General features: G+C 36.7%; 1 protein-coding gene across 2 annotated transcripts in view; it reads right to left on the minus strand.

The window, feature by feature from the left end:
* Window positions 1-22025, minus strand: part of LOC139114675 (arylsulfatase B-like) — a 95666-nt gene that overhangs the window by 66801 nt on the left and 6840 nt on the right. For both annotated transcript variants that reach the window (XM_070676539.1, XM_070676540.1), the window contains exons 2-4: window positions 3523-3634; window positions 3209-3260; window positions 2685-2788 (exon numbers count right to left, since the gene is read on the minus strand). In XM_070676539.1, the coding sequence (XP_070532640.1) occupies window positions 2685-2788; window positions 3209-3260; window positions 3523-3634 (268 nt within the window). The remainder of the gene's footprint in view (window positions 1-2684; window positions 2789-3208; window positions 3261-3522; window positions 3635-22025) is intronic.

Consider the following 22025-nt stretch of genomic DNA (forward strand, 5'->3'; position numbering starts at 1 on the left):
CGGTGTTTAATTGATGTTTTACATGCGATTGTCTCTACTAAAAGACATGTGTCAGCTGTGATTACGTAGCGGTACTATGCAAGGCGTATCGATCGCGCTCAGGTCAAGGGTTATCGCTACAGTTGTGTTGCAATGACCCTTGACCCGAGTGAGATCGATCGATAGGCCATGGCCAAAGTACCACTGCGTATTCACAGCTTGTTGTTGGTATACCAGCCACTAAAGAAAAAAGGTTTCTTCACGTAGTTAAGCATTTCAAAGTACAATACGATTAATTTCGAAAGATATAATACAGATGCTTCAAAATCTAATACCTTTAACTATTTTGGAGAGAAACTTACCCTTTCTGGTCTTGCTTCAGCACGATCACGACTTCAGGGTGCGCTTACAAGAAAAATGTCGCAACTTCCGTTTTGATGCATCATGGGATAGGAAAAAGCACCAAACTTGAACACCAAGTGTTTAGAAATAGAACGCCTCTTGCACGCCGGTGTTAAAATTAAAACGTTCATGATGGTTTTCTGATTTTCTTTTCAAATTTTCAAAATTTCAACACGTAATAAACGTATAAAATTATTTTGTATACTTTCTTTTTTAGAAAAAACATGCTTTCAGCATTTTAGACCGGAAATATTTTTTCATTTAGTGGAAATTCGTTACACCAAAATCCGAGTATGTTTGCCGGACAGCGAGGCAGTAGTAAATTTAATATAGCCATTGTAAAGTAAAAAACCCAAAAGATTGGTAATTGTTTCACTGTATTGTGAAATTTCTGTGATGCTGAGTTTTTGAACACTTGAAGGAGATGGTTGTTAACACTACGTGTTCAGGTTTAGAACACCATTGTTAAAGGCACTGTTCGCGATCCCTGGGATTGCCTTTGTTCTGGTATGTAAGAAGATTATGGAGGTGTGATAGCCTTTTGTTTTCCATTGAAATTGTAATCTGGTGGGTAAATTTTATGATGAGACAATCTGGTGCCAACACATGCCTTTAATGATATGAACACTAGTGTTAACAATATGAACACTAGCCGTTCAATTTGAACACCGACACGTACATTTTGAACGCGTAAAGACGCGTCTAGCGTCCGCTATTTTTACAGTGTGAGTAATTACGCTGCGCAATTGTCTTTGCCTGCCACAACTCCCGGCTAAACGAAGAACGCGAGAAGAAACATTACAGGCAAAAGGGAGAATGATACCACGAAAGGCAAGAGGACAATGATTAAATCGTGGAGAATTGAGTTTAAAGATTTGTTAGTCACCAGTTAGAGTCCGCGAGTAGAAGTTGTGGGCCTACTGCAATTTATGTAGAACTGTATACACATCCATTGCAAAAAAACCAAGCTGCTGACATGTACAAAAATATGCGAATGGTGCATTCGTTAAAGGCTCTACAAATGTCAGACTTAAAGCTCTGAAAACACAGGAAGCTTTTTAGTAGAATAAATATGCCAAGCAGTACCGCGATGCAAAAATTGCTGCCCCGGATGACTCGGTAACGAGAAGGACACTGCAGTCGATGAACAGTGTAGCATTTGATAAGCTGTCAAAATTACAATTGAGGAACGCTCGTTCTTTAACAAATAAATCATGATCTATCAGCGACTTCAAATGGCAGTGCACACTTGATAAAAAGAAAGGCGTGGATATGGGTCATACATATCATAAAGATAAAAGTGCCTAACAGTTTTTCGTAGCTGTATCAAACGTAGAACGAGCCAAATATTGAAAGTGAACTCTAACGAGCATGCTACAGCGTTTGTTGTCGGATGACTCAACTGTAGGCGTCAGTCATTCAAAATGAGATGGTGTATGTACGCTTTTAAAGACGAGACATACCACCCCACTGCTGTTTTTTGGGGGACTGTGAGGTTGTAAATGTACTTTGCAAGCAGGCAAAACTGTGTAACTTACGTACGTTGTTTCTCAGACTCATGAGTTTAAGGATACGATTTTATTCTATTGTTCATGGAAACTGACAGTATGCTTGTAAATACATTTTGCATTGTGAATATGAAGTACATACACAGGTATTGTACAATATATACTGTACAGCTGATGTTGTTAACAAATAAAGTCATTTAAAGAGAAAGATGATTCCATCCCGTCCTTCATTTGTAAAAGATAAGGTTATAGTCAATACGTGTGTGTAACTCTTAGCTGAGTTTTTGGCAGGACAGGCAATTTTCTAAATTTACCAGTCCTGGTGACTGGTTGATATTTTCCACGAATTTCGAACACTGCATACATACATACACACATACATACATACACACATACAAACACACACATACATACATACACACACACAAACACGCACATACACATACATACATACACACACACATACATACATACATACATACATACATACATACATACATACATACATACATACATACATACATACATACATACATACACACATACAAACATACATATACATACATACATACATACATACATACACACACACATACATACGTACATGCATGCATGCATACATACATACATACATACATACATACATACATACATACATACATACATACATACATACACGCACATACATACATACACGCACACACACACATACATACATACATACATACATACATACATACATACATACATACATACATACATACATACATACATAGCTGCCTATTATGCTCTTACTTTCCCACCATGTATGTCGAATATCCCAGTTGTTGTAATTTTCTCGGCAGTAACATGAGATGCAGCGGCACCCCAGTCGGCATATCTACTGTCACGCCGTCCTCCTAATAGGAAATGAAGAAAAACTAAACTACAATAAAAGTAGATAAAGCTGGCAACTATTTCCACGAATGCTGTTAGTAAAATAAAAGTGTTCAATCTTGAAAATTCAAAGTACAATTCAAAGACTTCGGTGCATGTTATGTATAATATGGAACGCGCGCATGTAAAACGAATCCTTATAGTAATCTATGGTGAAAATGCGACCTCAAAAATTTGAGCAATTTCAATCCTTATTCAATGACGATTTCTGCCGCCGCTTGGGAGGATTCCTGATAGTCCTATGACAATTCACTGAAACATGGAATGAACCCTGCCCAGGCACTATAATGCTTTGATTGTCAACGATTTTGGTATAATTGTTAAACTATGGTACACATTTTATGCTCGATAAGACCATTCTATTTACCTTTGAACTGACTTACCTGGAAGCCTAATCGGTACGGGTAATATCCACTCATAATAGCTGCCCTGGACCTGAGAAAAGTTAACCGGATTACGATACAAGTGACACAAGTCTTTGCAGGCACTTTTTCAACTTTTCATTGAACCGTTATCCACATATATTGTACTAACTCTATCCTGTATTGTTATACTATTCAAAGTTTATCACGTTGACTAATGCAGACTTTGATATGTTCTCTTTCTTTCAAACAATTATTTAGTTTAAGGATAAATAAAATTCCTGATTGAGGCTAATGATGGTAGACACGTTAAATAAACTACATATAACACTTACGGACTGCATGACTGTGCAACATAAGATTGGTTTAGAATGACGCCCTCTCTGGCCAGTTTATCAATCGTAGGTGTGATCACCAGGGGATTGAGGTAGCCAACATCGCCCCAACCTGACGAACAACAGAAAAGTAAACGAGACACTGTGAGTAGGCTTATTTTCTAGGAAAATTATGCTCTCTCTCTCTCTCTCTCTCTCTCTCTCTCTCTCTCTCTCTCTCTCTCTCTCTCTCTCTCTCTCTCTCTCTCTCTGTAAACCGACTCTTCTTTGTTTACTTATATAGTTAGTTATAAAATACGGCTAACTCTAGTCATGAGTTCATGGTGACACCGTGACGAAAATACCATGTTGTCTTAATACAAATTCTCACTTTCAAAAAATGCTACGGGCTTATGACTGGGTAAACAGCGCGGTCGACAGGCTCAGCACAAATGGCGGAAATTTAATCATAATAGTATTTCGCCCAATATGTGAACTGAATTGGTATTAGAAAGTCTATCTCATCATTTTGTTAGAGTTGCAAGTAAGTTCTATAAGATCGATACTTTACTCTAACTTGCTTTACGCTCAACAACATACTCGGGGAGTGCAGTACGGCACAAAAGTACAAAACTTAAAGAAGCAACCTTCATCAAACACTTGATGAAGCTGCTGCTTGGGAGAAACTAAAGTATAAGAAATAAATTTCACAAGAGATAGTTTATCTTTGTGAAGAAAGATCTACATAAGCTTTGTCTGTCATTCAAATCAAGAAAGCCAGGATTATACAAAATTGTGGATGAAAATAGGATGTCTCGATAAGTGCTGTATTTTTGAATTCTGTAACAAAGTGAAATTCATCGTAAACTAAAAACTTAAAATGTTTGCAGAATCTTTCATTTGCAGGAGCTTTGGGAATTGACCAACCAAAATGCCGATGTGTCTGATATGCTGGCCAATGACTTTACAAACATTATTCATTGTGCACGCAAGAATCTCAAAAAGAGAAATCACAGAAAGAGGAAAGTTAGCAAGACATGGTATAACCATACATGTCACAAATTAAAAAGAGATACAAAGTAAAATAGGAAAGCAACTACACAAAACCCAAAATGACCCAATTTTTAGAGGCTTTTTCTTTCATTATCGGAATTGTACACTCAAATCTTGAGACATTGCAAGCGTTGAAAACAAATTGCATGAGATGGGTCTATCGACATTATTATACTTTGTTAAATCTGTCTTTGCATTCTGTAATTGTTCACACTTAATGAGAGAGAAGAAATGAGTCATTCCACAGTAAAGTGCAACCACTTTGTGACAATAAGGTCAAAAATTAAATTTATTAATCTGAATCTAAAAGTTGAGTGGTGGACAGTACTACAGGTGTGTCATCTAAAAATATTTTTTTTAAGATAAATAATTTCTTTGTTTAAGAAGGAGGGCAAATTGTCGCGGCAACAGTAACGCGTGTAACATGGACAGACATGACATTGTATTGTATTTGATCACATGTATCCCATTATCATCCCTGTGCCAAGTTTGAAAGAAACCCATTAGTCTACAAGAACTAGAAACACACTTCAGAAGATGTTTTAATCTTAATATTATCAGAAGAGGAGGATATCTGATGCAACGTTATGGCAACTGGCAACGTATGTAACATATACAGACACTGGATTGGCTTTATACACAAATTGTGTGTGTTCCATTCTGAATAAATGTACTTGATTGATTTATATATGTATATGTCATGACGAAGTTAAATACCTCAGAATTATGATGTGAATTGTTATAAATTGGCTCTGTGGATAACCATATACCGGTAGACAACAGAGGGAAGACCCCTGTATTGTCTATGGATAACGTATGTAACATTGGACAGACATCATCAGTTCTGTCCAATTCGTTCATAAACGATATGGGCATCTAAGGTGCATCAATAGTTGTAAAGAAAGCTTTCAGTAACTTTCTGATACAGATAGAATTGTCATACTAAAAAACAATTAACATTATTCTATCCAGTATTTAATTAAACTACAATTACTTCCACGCGTGTAACACCGGTAACGCGTGTAACAAAGAGGACACACATCCTGCCATTCAGGTGCTCTCTGTAATGGTGGCGTTAGCAATATTTTTGGGCATAATATTTGGCCCTTTCCCTAGTGCTTTTTTTCTAAGAATAAATTTAGTTCGTAATTGCTTATAATACATTACTACTTTGCATTTGAAATCAATTCAAATGGTATAAATATTGTAAATATCCCTTCCTAATGTTAAAGGGGTACAAAATGTCACAAAATGGTGAGCAAATAGAGGCCATATTTACAAAGATAAAAATCTATAATTTTTGTTGAGCTGGACATACAGCTTTAATATTATTTTTTATATATGTTCATATGTAGTACTACTAAAAATAATATCATTCTGTGTGAATGCTGTTATCATTGAAAAAGCTAGAGCTCCAAAATTGGGAATGTCAAATGTTGCGCTTTACTGTGGAAGAGACTCAAATGTAAATTGTCTACAGTTATTAGGACATTTACCATGCCCTGTCCATTGCGTTTTAATTGGTCGAGCTGAACCACGTGACTGCACACAAATATACAGTAATGGTTTGTTTTCATGTCCGTGAATATGAAAAATATCGTAAACACAGTAACTTTACGGCTAAAACGAAAACTGTGATTTTTACAAAGATCATCCAATCAACAACAAAATAAAATGGAGCATATGTTGGCCAAGTTTAGATGCTTTTTTCAAAAAAGTCTCCTGATTTGCAAAATTTTTGCAGCGCGCGCACTACTCACTGACAGGTTCTGGGCCCCGTTACGTTGTCGTTCGCAAGGGAAATTTACGTAAATTTTGACGATTTTTCGGGGTTCGTTGATAATATAATTGAAATAACAGACTCCGCGCTGACAATTAACGTTTATTTATGGGCGCCGGCGAGAGGAAAGCCAAATTAATGGGCTCGGCAACCCTCGCCCGTTAGTTTTTGGCTTTCCTCTAGCCCTTGCCCATAAATAAACGTTAATGGTCAGAGCGTCGTCCGTTATTTCTATAGTAAAACATTCCTTCAAAACAAAGGTTGTTGATGTCTGCAAGAAAGCCATAGAAAGTAATGAGAAACTAAATAAAATAATATATATATAATATAAATAAAATAAATAAAATAACTGTTTCAAATTTCAATATTTTCTCAGTTGAAGTGGTCGTTATAAGAATATGCTCAGACACCAAAGACTTTGCACTTTATGCAAAAGTGATGTTGGAGATGAATTTCATTGTATTATGATTTGTCAAAGTGTACCTGCACAAGATTTAAGAGATACTTACTGTAATTCTATTTTTGATATTCAGGCTCAGCTGAAACATTTTGACAAGATGTCCTTGTATAGGATAAAGCCTGAGTACGAGGGCTCTTCTGGTATATAAAGTCCAACCCAACAATAAAATGTCGAGGCCGCAGGCCGAGACATTTTATCGTAGGGTTGGACTTTATATACCAGAAGAGCCCGAGTACGAGGGTTTTATCCGACTTAAAAACTATCGCCCCTAACTGATATATTTTCGTTTTCAATGTGTTTACGTCAACCGTCCCCTTTGTCAATGTAACATGTTTAGGATATGTAATTAAACTTTTATTTGTGAAATAGCCTCCCAATGTAATGGAACATCCTATAAATGCCCTAGGGCACATTATATAAATGCCCTAGGGCACAGAAGATTTTTTGTTGCAGCTGGTTTCGGCTGTGTTACCAAATTTGAATATTAAAACGTACCAGATGTCTACAGAATATGACATGTTCACTTTTGATTGGACAGTACTTTACTACGGCGCTGTCATTGGTTTCTGGAATTTGGTGACCAAGGCTTTATGAGTAAATAAAACACCCTGAATTGAGCACTCTGATTGGTCAATCAACAGTAGATAGTTTTAACTTCAAATACAGAATGTCTTGTTCCGATGATTCCTTTGTGCATATCACTACAAAGTTCTTTAATGAGCTGATCAAAGTCTATAACATGTAATTTGAAATGGCCTTTTTCATCTCTTTCTTGCGAAGTTTTTCAATCCTGCAATTCTCTTGTTTTGAATTTCATTTTATGCCAATATCACGTATGTGTATACGGTTAAATAAATAAATAAATAAGTCCCTATAAACAATCCGGGTCACTCTTTCTTCCTTTGTTACGCTTACCCACGGTTGATCTTTACTCAGAAATAACATTAAGTCAAACAATAAAAAGAATGATGCCTAAAATAGCTAAATATTCACATCACTACAGGAGCTCAAGTAATACGTACAAACAGCAGGCGGCCATAATATGTGTATCGATTGAGACTCCTGCCGCCGTGAAGAATCGTACACAGGAAAACGGTGCCATCGGTATTTCAAAGATGGCAGCCACACGTGTTCACACACTGAAAAGGTAAGTGAGATGCCCAAAGGGTCCGTTGCTAATGGCAGCCAAGTAAAATTCTAATATTTCCTGAAATCGACCGTGACGAATTCGATTTCAGGCGTAATTTCAATTTTTGGGGTTACTTTTCATTGAAATGTTGCGTTTTTGTAATTATTATTATGAATTGAAAACAATTTTCAGAGTGGGTTCTGCAGTATCGGTCTTGAATTTCAAACATCGTTTTTGAAAATTCAGAAACCAAAATCGAGAAAACAGAAACGAACGATCTTATATTTCTTTTGGGTGCTAGGGAGTCTCTCGATAAAATGTCACATTTGGGTATCAACAGTGTAGCGAAGATTAAAGGAAAACAAATGTTAACAAATGTTACAGGGTCTGCCTGTCGAGTTGTCATGGCGACAGGTTTCCTGACCGGTCCATTCACGCCCTAGGCCCTATCAGACAACTTCTCTTGCCCTTGTCACCTTCTCTTGTAACGTCTGAACTCGTCGACGCAAAGGAAAGGTTTGCAGTCGACTACATCGTTGTTGATTATGGAGCTGTCTAAAGGTAGTAGACGTTAGAGGGCACTTCTCATGCCGAGTCCAGCTGTCTATTTATGCCAAAATCCAGTAGCTTGACTGGACTAATTGGCAACACGACATCCAACTATGCGGGAAATTTCGGCGATAGTGCGCTATTCCCGACATCTATTCCATCCATAACTTTGAAATACTGAAAAAATGCCAAAAGTTAAAGCAATATCCCCGTTAATATTGGGGTGGCTTAATTCCTATTCCCTGTATTGAAAACTGCACAATATCATAGACAGCATGGACGAGCTTCTTTCTGTATGTATGGTTTATTAAAAATGTATGTGATAAACCTGGCATGAGTAGGTATAATTGGTGAAAGGGGGTATACATAGTGTGGTAGGAGTGGTGGATATGGGAGGGGCTGTCCCGGCTGCTTCTGTAGAATGTTTTAATTTGTTAGACAAAATGGTGCTTTTTGTGCATTCTGAGACGGACGCCCTGTCAAGGCGAAAGAAGTCGCAGGTCACCTCGGCATATCATCGTCAAGTTTCCCAGCAGACTGCAACAGCACTTAGTCATACAGAAAAGACGTGAAGCTTGAAAGACTCCGACATTTTTGTGCAGATTAACTTGTGCAACGCAGACTACATTGTAAAACAAAGTTTGAGGGAGGTCATGGATAAAGCTTATAAAGAAGAAAATCGTGTTCGCTTTTAGCAACGGTAATTTATACATTGAAAATAAACTGTATGTTCGAACTTGAAAGATGTTTTTCAGCAAGGACCATTCTTTCCGTTACATTTTGACACATTTCTTTTCTAGAGCTAATCACGTGACAAAATGTGGAGACCCATTGGTTGTTGGCAAGTTGTTTTAAGGTATGTTAGAAGTACGCCGATACCACTACACACCGCTCACCACTGCATTTTGAGCTTTATTTGTGCGCTATTTTCTCAGATTAGGTATTTTCGGCAGCTGGTAACTCGCTGCAGCAGGCGTTTCAATGACTAAACTGCCCAGTGTATGTTAACTTTATTTATCTCTTGCTCAAAGCATTTTTAACCTGACTTGCCGGCCGACTCCAGGTGTTTATTTGAAGCTGAGTCATGAAGCATGTATATACATATAGTGCTGCGATTGCGACTGGCTGAAATACGTGTAAAATCTTTGCTAATACTAGAGAGTTTTTTAAGTGTTTAATTTTTGTTCATTTACTGGCCATTGAATTTCTAATTTAATTGGGTTTTTCAGGTCCTTCTTACCACAAAATTGTTTCTTTTTCAAATGATTGGTAAAAGTAAAAATATTTCTCGCAATGTGAGAGGATTAGGTGAAAATAAGACGAGAGGGACGGGTTTTTCTTACTTTGTTAAGAAGGGTAATTATAACGTTATATGATTCAGGGGGAGAACTCCACTCAGGAGGAGGAAAACACTTGGTCCAAGTACTTCTCCCGTCACCATATTTTTTCTCATGGATTTTCTGCTGATAGAGGAGTAGTTACTCTTTTTAAGTATGTAAATTGTGTCATCCACAAAGTTTATCGTGATACAGATGGAAGGATCGCTATTGTTGTATTCGATATAGAGAGTAAACCATTTCTTATTGTGAATACATATGCACCAAATTTCGGAAAGGTCTCATGAATCCTGTGATGGACAGATCTTGTGGAATCCATCAGTCTGGAAGAAATCTACTGGTGGTGTACAAAGTGATATTTTCTGACTTTGATTTAGTTGATATCTTGCGTGCAAGAAATCCAACTGAAAAACGTTTAATGGACGCGTTTACGTCCATCTTTTATTCAGAGTTGCTTAGACTACTTTTTGACCGCATGTTATAACTGGATTGTTAAATAACATAAGTGAAGTCTCTCATCATTTCAGTATCTCGTAATGACTGTTAAGGTTATTCCAAAAATACCGGGATTTATGTCCGAGTACTTCGTGCAGCGGAGGTATTATCCGAGAGGCGTAGCGTCGAGGACTATACCGAAGCCTACGATGTACGAGAACATAAACCCGGTATTTTGGGAATAACCTTATTAGTATACACCTTTTAAGTCCAACTTTACAATTTAAACGTCGAAATTAAGGCGTGTTTTGGATGCCCGTCGCGCAATGTACTAAGCGATCGCGAGCAGACTGGGAACGCGTTGAGCGCGTCCGCAATTAGCGCAAAGAACGAAATTTCAACCCGCGCTGCGCAGTGAACATGGTAGAAATATTGTAGGTCAGCGATATAATTTCACTCGAATTCACAGGTTTTGGACTGACAATGATTTAATTTGTGAAGTACTGAATGCTAAGTAAAATATGTTTTTCTAAAAAATGTAAAATTTCCTCTTCTTTTTCCCCCTGTTGCCGTTAAGGTCTTTTGAGGTCAACGGTCAAATAGCGTCCAATAACACCTAAAGTTATTGTACTCCGCGTCAAAGTTATTGGACTCCGCATCTTCTGATACCGAAACTTACTGGACGACGAAACTCCTTAGGTTACAGACGCAGGTGTATAATAATTGAACCATATCATTCTCGCAGTACGGATTGCATAGGCGAACTGCAGTACACTCAGTGTAACAGTTTTCGGACAGTGTAGTTAATTTCGCCCAGAGCCGTTTCATAAATGACGAGCAGTCCGAAATTTTATAACCACACCTTTTGAAACTTTATTGTGTTTATCCTCAAACTGTTAACAGGACGGAAGTGGTATTTAGGGGGTCAAAGTTGCCAAATTGTTGACCCCATGTTGAGTGCGTAGTAATCGGACTGCTATCGCAGTAATCGGACGTCGTATTTTGAATGTGATTATTGTGGCTAAATATTGATATTTTGAAACTTCAAACCCCGATTTTCAATTTCGATGTGTTTAGAAAACTGTTTGTAAAATTTCGTGATAAATTAGTTACGTTCAATCCATGGACGACGCAACTATATTTCGACGTGTATGGTGCTTACATATCGGACATGGGCTGTCTCTATGTGTTGCGTTCGACGCCTTGTATCGTACGATGTGGTTAAATTCACCAAGTTTGTAGCACCCGAAATAGCGTCTACCGAAAAAAAAACTATCCAAAACGAGAAATCAGCGTCACCTGTCATTGACTTTTAGTCAATGTGGCTGAATATATTGCATCGCCACTTTGTCATATTTTTAATCTTTCTTTTGCACATTGTAAATTTCCAGATGCTCTTAAAGTGGCTAGAGTAGTACCCATCTTTAAAAAAGGTCCAAAAGAGAATCCTGCAAATTATCGCCCTATTTCAGTGTTACCTCTTATTAGCAAAATTCTGCAGAAGGCTGTCAATAACCGTCTAGTAAATTATTTTAACAAACATGACTTTTTATAAGCATCAATATGGTTTTCGTAAGAAACATAGCGCAAAGTTGTCTCATAAATTTACTGAGTCACCTGACATCACAAATTGACCAAGGAAATAGTACAATAGGAATTTTCTTAGATTTTTCCAAGGCTTTTGATACCATTGATCACAAAGTCCTCTTAGCAAAGCTCGTACATTTGTGTGAGGAAATCCTTTACTATGGTTTGCAGACTATCTGAATCAGAGATATCAGTATGTGTCTGTAGATTGTATTAATTCTCTTCAATTACCTGTCACATGTAGGGTCCCTCAGGGGTCAATACTTGGTCCTATACTTTTTCTGATTTACATTTATGATCTTCCCAATTAAAGGGATTATTTCGACTTTTGTCTTTTTGCAGACGACTCGAACCTTTTCCATACATATTCTAACAACATTAATTGTATTGAACTTTCACTAGTAGAAAATCACTTGAGAAATGTAACACGTAGGTGTGATTCTAATAGGCTCACCTTAAACATAAATAAGACAAACTATGTATTTTTCCATCAAAAACGTAGAGCAGAGTATTTACATGGTAATCTGTGTGTGAAAAATCGATCTCTAGTTCAGAGGCACCAAGCGTCATTTGTCGGGTAATTATTGATGAGCACCTTACATGGAAACCACACATTTCAGAGGTAAACGCGATGATAAGAAAGAAGGCCGGAATATTATTTAGATTAAGACATGTTGTGCCACAAAATATCCTCACTTTGCTTTATGTATCATTTATTCAACCCCATGTAACATATGGCTTAGAAGTATGGGGGAATACATTTGCATCGTATCTTAATCCAATTTATGTCACTCAGAAAATGTGTATGCGTAATATAACATTCTCTGAATTTAGAGAGCCATCTTCACCTTTGTTCTACAATTTACGTATTTTGGATGTTCATAAGCTCTACAAGTTGCTAGTTTGTACTTTTATGTTTGATTTACTCCACCAAAATATTCCTCACGACTTATCAGATTATTTTCATATTGTAAACCATTACTACGATACCCGCCTAAAGGTGGACATAAATTTAGTATTGCCTAGAATGTATACATCTGTAGGTCAATCTTCAATCTCTTACACAGGCGCAAAACTATGAAACTCATTACCGAATTCTATTAAAAATTAAACACCTAGATATAAGTTCACAAAAGCCCTGAAAGACTATCTCTTACGAGAATGTCTTGCAAAGTATTAATGTGCTTACGTATTTGGTCGAATGCGAAGGTTAAGCGAATTCTATCTGTAATCAGTTACCCAACTTTGTGAGATCTTTTTTAACTGTCACAGTTACTATCTTCTCTTCAAAAAATTACATGTATCATTTATTGGACAGCAGCCCGTAATAGTTTTTGATAATGCAGTGTACATATGAGTTCACGGGGCTAGGCTCGACTAGCGCATGGCCATATTCCTAGCTCCTTATTGTCAATGTATTCTGCGGAATTTGAATTGTATTATGTTTCTTTTTGCTGAAATATGACAATAAAATGATGATGATGATGATGGGTACCTGACTTAATATGCTGTCACAGGACTTGTGAAACGCTATCAATACAGAGCGAAGTGAGTACAACGAACAGCATGTCATTAAATGTCCGAAAACTCAGGTCGTCCGAAAACTGTCACACTGAGTGTATTGCACAGGCGAATTTACGCAGGCATTCTATGCCATGAGTAGTGTACATTGTACAGAATGCATAATATTTGCAAGGCTAATTCGTCAAAGCTCAGCACATTCTTCGGAAGCGAAAATAATGTACAATTTCTGGAACAAAAATAATACAGTTATTTTAAAATTTACAGGCATTATTCAAATATCGCAAAATCAACAGTATTGCTCCCTACAGCAGTACTTTTTCGCCTCGTCACGAAAGAACTTTACAAGTCAAATTGTAATATCATGATTCACTTCCAATTTCACTTCCGATATATTTAGCTTTCTTGATGAGGTGATATTCGAAATCCTTGGGATAATTTTATCTCGCACTCTGTAATGTACGGGGATATATATTATATATATATTATATATATATATATATATATATTATATATTATATATATATATATATATATATATATATAAAGATTATATACTCCCAGAGTCATGAATGTTAGTTTTGTGGGGTCTTTATTATCATTATTGGTGCGCTTCTGCTTTGTAGTTATCTGCTCGCAATATGGGCATTGTCGTTTTAACAATAATCACATTTACAGTCAGCACATTTGTTACACTTACTAATCAATCTACAGCCTTCTCCGCCGGATTAGATCTGTACGACGTCTCCCCCCCCCCCCTAATCAAGGATGCCAAATACACAGATGAAGAAATTATTAAAATGCTTAATTTCTTAATCGACAACATATTTGTTAAGTTTGGCGGTATGACATTTCAACAATCTATCGGCATACCAATGGGTACAAATTGTGCACCCTTCTTGCAGACTTATTTCTGTATTCATATGAAGCAGAGTTCCTACAATCTCTCTACAAAGCAGGGTCTAAAAAACTTGCAAGGCGTTTTAACAACACGCACAGATATATCGATGATCTGATTAGTCTAGACAATCCAGACATATCAAATTACTTACATCATATTTACCCTGATGAGTTGGAAATCAAAGAAACAACAGAGGGTAGGAACTCTGCTTCATATCTCGATCTGTTCGTACAAGTTGGTACTAATGGGCTACACACTGAGTTGTATGACAAAAGGGATGATTTCGATTTTGAAATCATAAATTATCCCCACTTGTCAAGTAATATTCCATCTGCACCTGCTTATGGTGTGTACGTGTCTCAACTTCACAGTTATTGTAGGGCTTGTGATTCCTACACTGATTTTCAACTGAGACACAGCTCATTTGCATCAAAATTACTGAGACAAGGATACACAACAAAAAGACTCGTTAGGACTTTGAAAAAGTTCTACGGTCGATATGACGACATTGTGGCCAAATATGACACCTCGGTCACTCAAATGATTAACGACAGCATTCCCGGCTTTGACTTATTACAGTGATTCATATCCTGTATCTTTTCATACAATATTTAGACAATTTTGGGACCAATCCTGACGGGTGTAGCATGCTAGCAGGGTACGCTTACCCATTCCGGACACCTGGTACCACCACTAACTATCAGTGGTTCAGGATGGTCCTACTTAAATTTGTAAATCACAATTGTTCCATGGTCCTGGTAATATATTACCTTGAATGGAAATGATTATTGGACCAGTTTAATGTCATATTAATACATGCAACTTTTTAAGTCAAACGTGACTATTGTAATTCACTTCTATATGCACTCCAAGTAAACACAACAGGCTTGTTACAACAAGCTCAAAATGCGGCAGCGAGATTAATCACACGCACCATTAAATTTAGCCAATCAGCCCAGTTCTCACCCACCTCCATTGGTTTTCAGTTTGTCTCAGGATTGACTACAAATTTTGCTGTTTACTTTCAAAGCTATTCACAACCAGACTCCTGCTTATCAGCCCTGTATTCCAACTCATACACTCTCTTCATCCACCAGGAAACTTTTAATATGTACAACCTAACAAACCATCGCCTATGGCGGCCGTGCATTTTCATACGCTGCACCTTAACTATGGAACGCACTACAACTCAACATGAGAAATCCCCAAACTTGGAAACTTTCAAAAGAAAACTGAAAACGTACATATTCTCCAGAGCATACAGTCTGATTTAGCTATTGAGCATCACAGAGCAAAACACTGTTTTGGATTTTTGCACTTTTTACAACTTTACATTCGTACAGCCTACGAAGAGCTGTAATGGTGTTTAGGATTTCTGGAAATTCTTTCAATCCTTGATTTACCTGCAATGTAATAGTCAAGTAACATATCAAATTTAAATCTATTGTACAGTTGTCGACATAGCAACACGGGACTGCCAGAACTACACTTCAGTCTTCGATAGCCTCTACTTTGGTTAATTCCGATAATCTCACCCCGGACATCAGCTGTAGCGTGTCAACATTGTAATATTCCATGAGATCAGATAAGAACGATGTAACATGTGTTTTGTTTAATATACTAACATGAAAAAGAAAGTGCACAAAAAGAACGGCAGCTTTATATACAAAACGCCGACATCCTACAGGAGACAGCCCGTTTTGGTTCAGTTCACCACATCTCCGCGATCCCAAGATTGTATGACACTGTCATTGCACTGATGCAGCCTCCTTATTTGCATGTGTGACGTGTGCAAATAGAAGCGTCAGTGTTCCTAGAGTAATGGCGGCAACAAGGGGAAGAACTGAAGCTAACAAAATAGATGCAATGCACGGGTGCCTGCGTTGTAAATTTGATGGAATTATTTAGTTTGACAGGACCACTGCATTTTCTACATTTTTGTATTAATTCTTTTTTAATTTTTTTTTAGGAAAAAATCTAAAAGACGTTCAGTGTAAGTGGACATATACAAAAGAGTGCCACTGTCCTTACTTCAAGGCATTGCGTGTAGGTCAAACTTTTTTCGCACCGCATCAAATGCGCGTCCCGTGCCCTCAATAGAAGATTGACGAGCAAAATATGTACACGATTCTCTTTATGAGGGACAAAGTCTCTATAAGTCAAAAGCCATACACATTCGAGATTACTGCTTGACTCATTTGTGCACATGTGTGTTTGCATTTATCCATCAAGTGAGACAACATTTGGCTCCAAACTAGTGAAATGCCATCGGATCATATAGCATGTCTCTCCTTCTCTGCCTTTTTTGTCAATATTTTTCAAGTTTTAATAGATAAAAAAATGAAATAAAAACTCATTTTTCTCCACTCATAAGCGACAGATCTGTCCCTTAATCAGTGCCACAGTGTTCAATCAACCGCTTATGAAAAGGTGATCTGAAGACGGCGCTGTAGCATACATGTTAACGATAAATTTGGACATTACAACACATTTCAAAGTCACAGACTCATTACTGTGAAAACCAGTCAAGTGCTCTGTTGTGACAAAGTATGACGTCGTCGCCAGCTCCTCTGATCATAACTTAGGGAGCGTTCAGTTATTATGGCCGCTGGGCATCAGTCAAAATAAGTGAACCCCCTACCCATTCTACCAAAAAATTGATGACCCCCTTTTAAGATGACAAAAATTTCATGACCCCCATTGCTTGAGTAAAGCTGCACATAGCTGCGATAGAATCCAAAACAGATCTTAGACTTTTTCAAATGACCTTCCTTACAAACTCACAAGGTGTTAATGCTCAGATTGGGGTTGGACAGAAATTACAGGTGGATCGCAATATTTTTGCGCAAGCGTGTGTGTACAAAATTTTGATATCTTGATTTAATTGAAAATCAGCTGTTGATAATGTTGATTCACTATACATGGTAATATATGAGAAAACTATGTAATACATTTTCAATGCAAAACTATATCTATGCATTTATAGATATTTGATAATTTACAAAAATGTACTTAAATGAAATAGGGTTGCTACAACTGGTATGTGGACAAAAAGTTTGAATTTAGAATTTCACCAAACATGTTCGTCCCACTATACATGGGAGTCAATGATAAAATTGTGAATATCTTTTTTCATATGGAAAACTTGTTATTCTTGTGCATAGACAGACGTTCAATAATTAATATAATTGTATTTGATTAGAATATGATAGTTCATGGTGCATATTATGTGTACAAGAAATCTGATTATGGAATTTCACTGAAAATGTTCATCCACTATACATGGGAGTCTATGAGGAAAGTATGAATAATTTTTTTCCAATACAAAAATAGGTACAGTTTTTTTTTCTAACATTTATTACATTAAACAAAGGGGAAAAACTTACAAAAACAAAGAGCGAAAACAAAAACGACAACAAAACTGATGGCAGTTATGAAAAATATTGAATACATGGATTCCAACTTTTTTTGAAATATTGAAAATCCTTGTCTCCTTTTCTTTTTGATATTTTCTGGGTTTTTTTTTCAAACAAGTCCTTTAAGTCGATAAGAAAAACTGAAAGTCGAGGACGTATTTTCTGAAGTCTACATTTATAGATATGGTACTTTCCATAGAACAAAGCCAAGTTTAACAAGTCATCGTTGATGACCCAGTCCCCGCTTGCTAATGGGTACTTTGATTACGTTCTGTGATAAAAATACTTTGATACAGATGGCACTAAATGGCCAAGAACGAGTTCCATGGTGATGAAAAACATAAAACCAATGTAGGCCACTATCCTAAAGGTCATTAAATGAGTCAACTGGGAATTAGTTGACAGGATGTTGCAAAACATTTTTTCATTCTATCCTAACACTAATAGATAACCGGTACCATATTTCATAAAGTTTAATGTAGTATTTACAACACTATGAGATCAACATCTGTTTCAAGTTTCATCAAATTTGACGTTATATTTGTAGATATATCACTCTAATTAGGAAAGTTCATTACATATGCAATTACAAATTAATTAAAATGACACTGATAAATGTCTTTTTCACTGTTAAAGCAATGTGAGCTAAACATCTGTACAAAGTTTCATGAAATTTGATGCAGTATTTCTGACATATCAACCTAATTATGAAACTTCAATAATTGACATGATACTGCTACATGATGTGAAACAACTGACGAGCATGTATGAAATAGGTCAATGTCCTTGTACCAACTTTGAATGATACTGGTGGAAATACCGGTATGTCTGAGTTATGGCTCAGTACATGAGAAAATCGTAACAAATTTGCCGCCACGCAGCGATATTTGATCTTACTGTTTAAAAAATCAACACGTATATGTATTACATAAGTCATGTCCAGGTACAAACTAAAAATCGTTGAGGCTTGCTAGAGTTATGGCTCTCGACATGAAAAAAACCATAACAAAATTGCTACCATGTGGCCATATCAGACCATATTGAGAAAAAAATCAATGTACTTTTGTATACTATAAGTCAATGTCCTTGTACCAACTTTGAATAAATTTGCTTGATACATGTCTGAGTTATTGTTCAGGACATGGAAAGTCGTAAAAAAATGGCCACAAGGCGGCCATATTGGATCGTATCACAAAACAATTCAATGTGCATAAGTATAACATAGGTCAATGTTCTTGTTCCAACTTTGAATAAAATCAGTTGAGATATGCCTGAATTATGGCTTTGTACACGAAAAAATCATAACAAAATGGCCGCCTGGCAGCCATATTGGATCATATCACAAACCAATCCACACGCATATATATGACATTGGTCAATGTCCTTGTACCAACATTGAATAAAATCTGTTGAAACATGTCTGAGTTATTGCGCTGTACATAAAAAATCGTAATAAAATGGCCGCCTGGTGGCCATATTGGATCGTATCACAAAACAAATCGACATGCATATATATGACATTGGTCATTGTCCTTGTACCAACTTTGAATAAAATCGGTTGAAACATGCCTGAGTTATGGCTCTGTACATGAAAAAATCGTAATAAAATGGCCGCCTGGCGGCCATATTGGATCATATCACAAAACAAATTGACATGCATATCTATGACATTGGTCAATGTCCTTGTACCAACTTTGAATAAAATCGGTTGAAACATGTCTGAGTTATGGCTCCGTACATGAAAAAATTGTAATAAAATGGCCGCCTGGCGGCCATATTGGATCGTATTGCAAATAAATCGATGTGCATCTGTAGGTCATAGTGCGATGCCTTTGTGCCAAGTTTGAACAAAATTGGTTTGGCAGTGTCTGAGAAACTGTTGATGACGGACGGACGGACCGACAGACGACGGACGGACGGACACACGACGGGACCCAATCTATAAGTCCCCGCCGGACTTCGTCCGCGGGGACTACAAGGCAATAAAATTTGATCTATTTGTTGTCATTCCAAACAAAACATCCTTCAGACCAAAGTTAATTTCTTCATTTGTGATGGTACACCACCAATCAATTACATCACTCCAAAACTGTAATACAAAAACACATTGAACAAAAGGTGATCTGTTTTCTCCGTAAAAAGGTCACAAAAAATACACTCAGAATGATCAAGCTTACCAACAATAGAAAGAATGTAATTGTTACAGACAATATTATTTACTATTTTATACTGAAATTCACGTATTTTCACATTTCTTAGAAGCTTATTTGGTAATGTATAGAAATATTTCCACTGATCTTCCGTTATACTAAAACGATTAGAAAATTTAAACTTAACCGTGGGTGGAGTGATATTTTTTCTAATTAATCTTAAGTACATTATTTTGGCTGTGATCTTATCCAGTGATATGCATTCTGAATCTCCCGTACCAACTGACAAATGCAAAACACAGTTGTAATTTTCTTCCTGTAAAGCAGAAATTTTTACATTACGAGGAACACTGGAAATTACAGCATCCATCTGAAACGATTTACTTGATTGTTCTTAACACATCTACCAGTAATTGAATCAAAGGCAACAGGATTTCCATGCTCATTGTAAAGATCTTTGACATACCGAATACCAGAGTTGAAAAATTCTTTTATAATATACAGATCTACCATCGATTAAGATGTTTTTGTTGTTCCATACAACAATGTGACGATTCGGTGTTCAAAGTCTTTGCCAAGCTGCCAGTACTTCAAAATAAAATGTTGGGAGGAACGGTTGCAGTGTAGGCAGGTGAAAATTATAATAGAAAATAAAATCTCCTCCAAAGTCTCTCAAAAAATGACGAAAGTAATATTTCCATGAAGAAATGTTAGTTTGAAAATACCGCTGAACCCAAGTAATCGTGAAAGCTTCAATCATCGTGTTAATATCAGGCATATTTAAACCCCCTTCATCAATATTTGCAAATAAAGTTGACCTTTTTACCAGAGTTTTTTATGTTTCCAAATAAAGGAAAAAATCATTTCATTGGCAGATCTAATAAAATTGACCGGAACAGGAAAGACGGATGCTCTATAAAGAAATTTAGAAATAACAAAAGTTTTGACCACTAAAATACGGCCATATATGGAAATATTGTGTCGACTCCAAGATATAGAGAGTTTTGTATGTCTCTAAGGAGACTGTAAAAATTCTATTGATTTGAGTCTTGCTCACTATATGAAAAATACACACCAAGTGCCAAAACCGCCCCATTTGGCCACTTAATGCCTAAGGGTTTTTCCGAGTTGTTACGTGAGCAGCCCAGCCATAAACCCTCTGATTTGTCAACATTTACTCTGAGACCTGAAACAATTTCAAAACTCTTCAAAGTGGAAAAGAGGCGTTTGGCAGAATCAGTATCCGTCAAGACTGCTGTTGTATCATCTGCATACTGGACAAGTTTAGTACAATTTCCTTCTACATCAATGCCCTTGATGGTGCTATCACCACGCATTGATATAGAAAGGATTTCCAAACCAATTATTAAAAGGTAGGCTGACAGAGGGTCTCCCTGTCGAACTCCACGCGTAACATTATAATAACCAGATGTATAACCATTGTTTATAGTACAGCTACTAATGTTGGAATAGAAAACATTTATCCATCGAATAAAGGAAGTGCCACAGCCAAACGCATGAAGACATCTTTGTAACTATTTAAAGTCAATTGTATCAAATGCCTTTTCAAAGTCTAGAAATAAAAGTAAACCTGGAATGTGATTTCTCTTCGTAAAATACATAAAATCTGAAATAGAGCGAATAGCTTCTCTAATATTTCTACCCTTGACATATCCATACTGATTATGATGAATTATATGAGGGAGTACATTATCAAGGCGTTTTGCAATCGCTGTGGACGCTATCTTGTAATCAACATTGATAAGTGATATTGGGCGCCAATTCTTAAGAAGAAGTTTGTCTTTATCCTTCTAAGGTATAAGAGTGATGATGGCCTGTCTCTGTGAGTTTGACATTTCGCCATGAACATGTGAATAATTAAAAGAGTCCACACACACGTCAGCTATATCTTCCCAAAAATACTTACAAAACTCAGCACAGATTCCATCATTTCCTGTGTTTTTGTTTTCAGCTAAATTTCTCACAATTTTCCCGCATTCAAAGATGGACAATAAACCTTCACATGTTTCACGCATGATATCATCGAGTTGTGGAATGTTTTCATTTCCAAAGAAAAGATCTGCATTTCTTCAACTGTACGTCTTTTTTTGAATACAATTTGGAAAAGTAACGCCACTGTTCATTGAAAATGCCATTTTGATTTGTAATGAACTCGTCATGACCTGTTTTTAACTTCTTCATATGT

The sequence above is a fragment of the Ptychodera flava genome, chromosome 16 (genome assembly GCF_041260155.1).
Source record: "Ptychodera flava strain L36383 chromosome 16, AS_Pfla_20210202, whole genome shotgun sequence".
In the NCBI taxonomy this organism is placed as follows: Eukaryota; Metazoa; Hemichordata; class Enteropneusta; family Ptychoderidae; genus Ptychodera; species Ptychodera flava.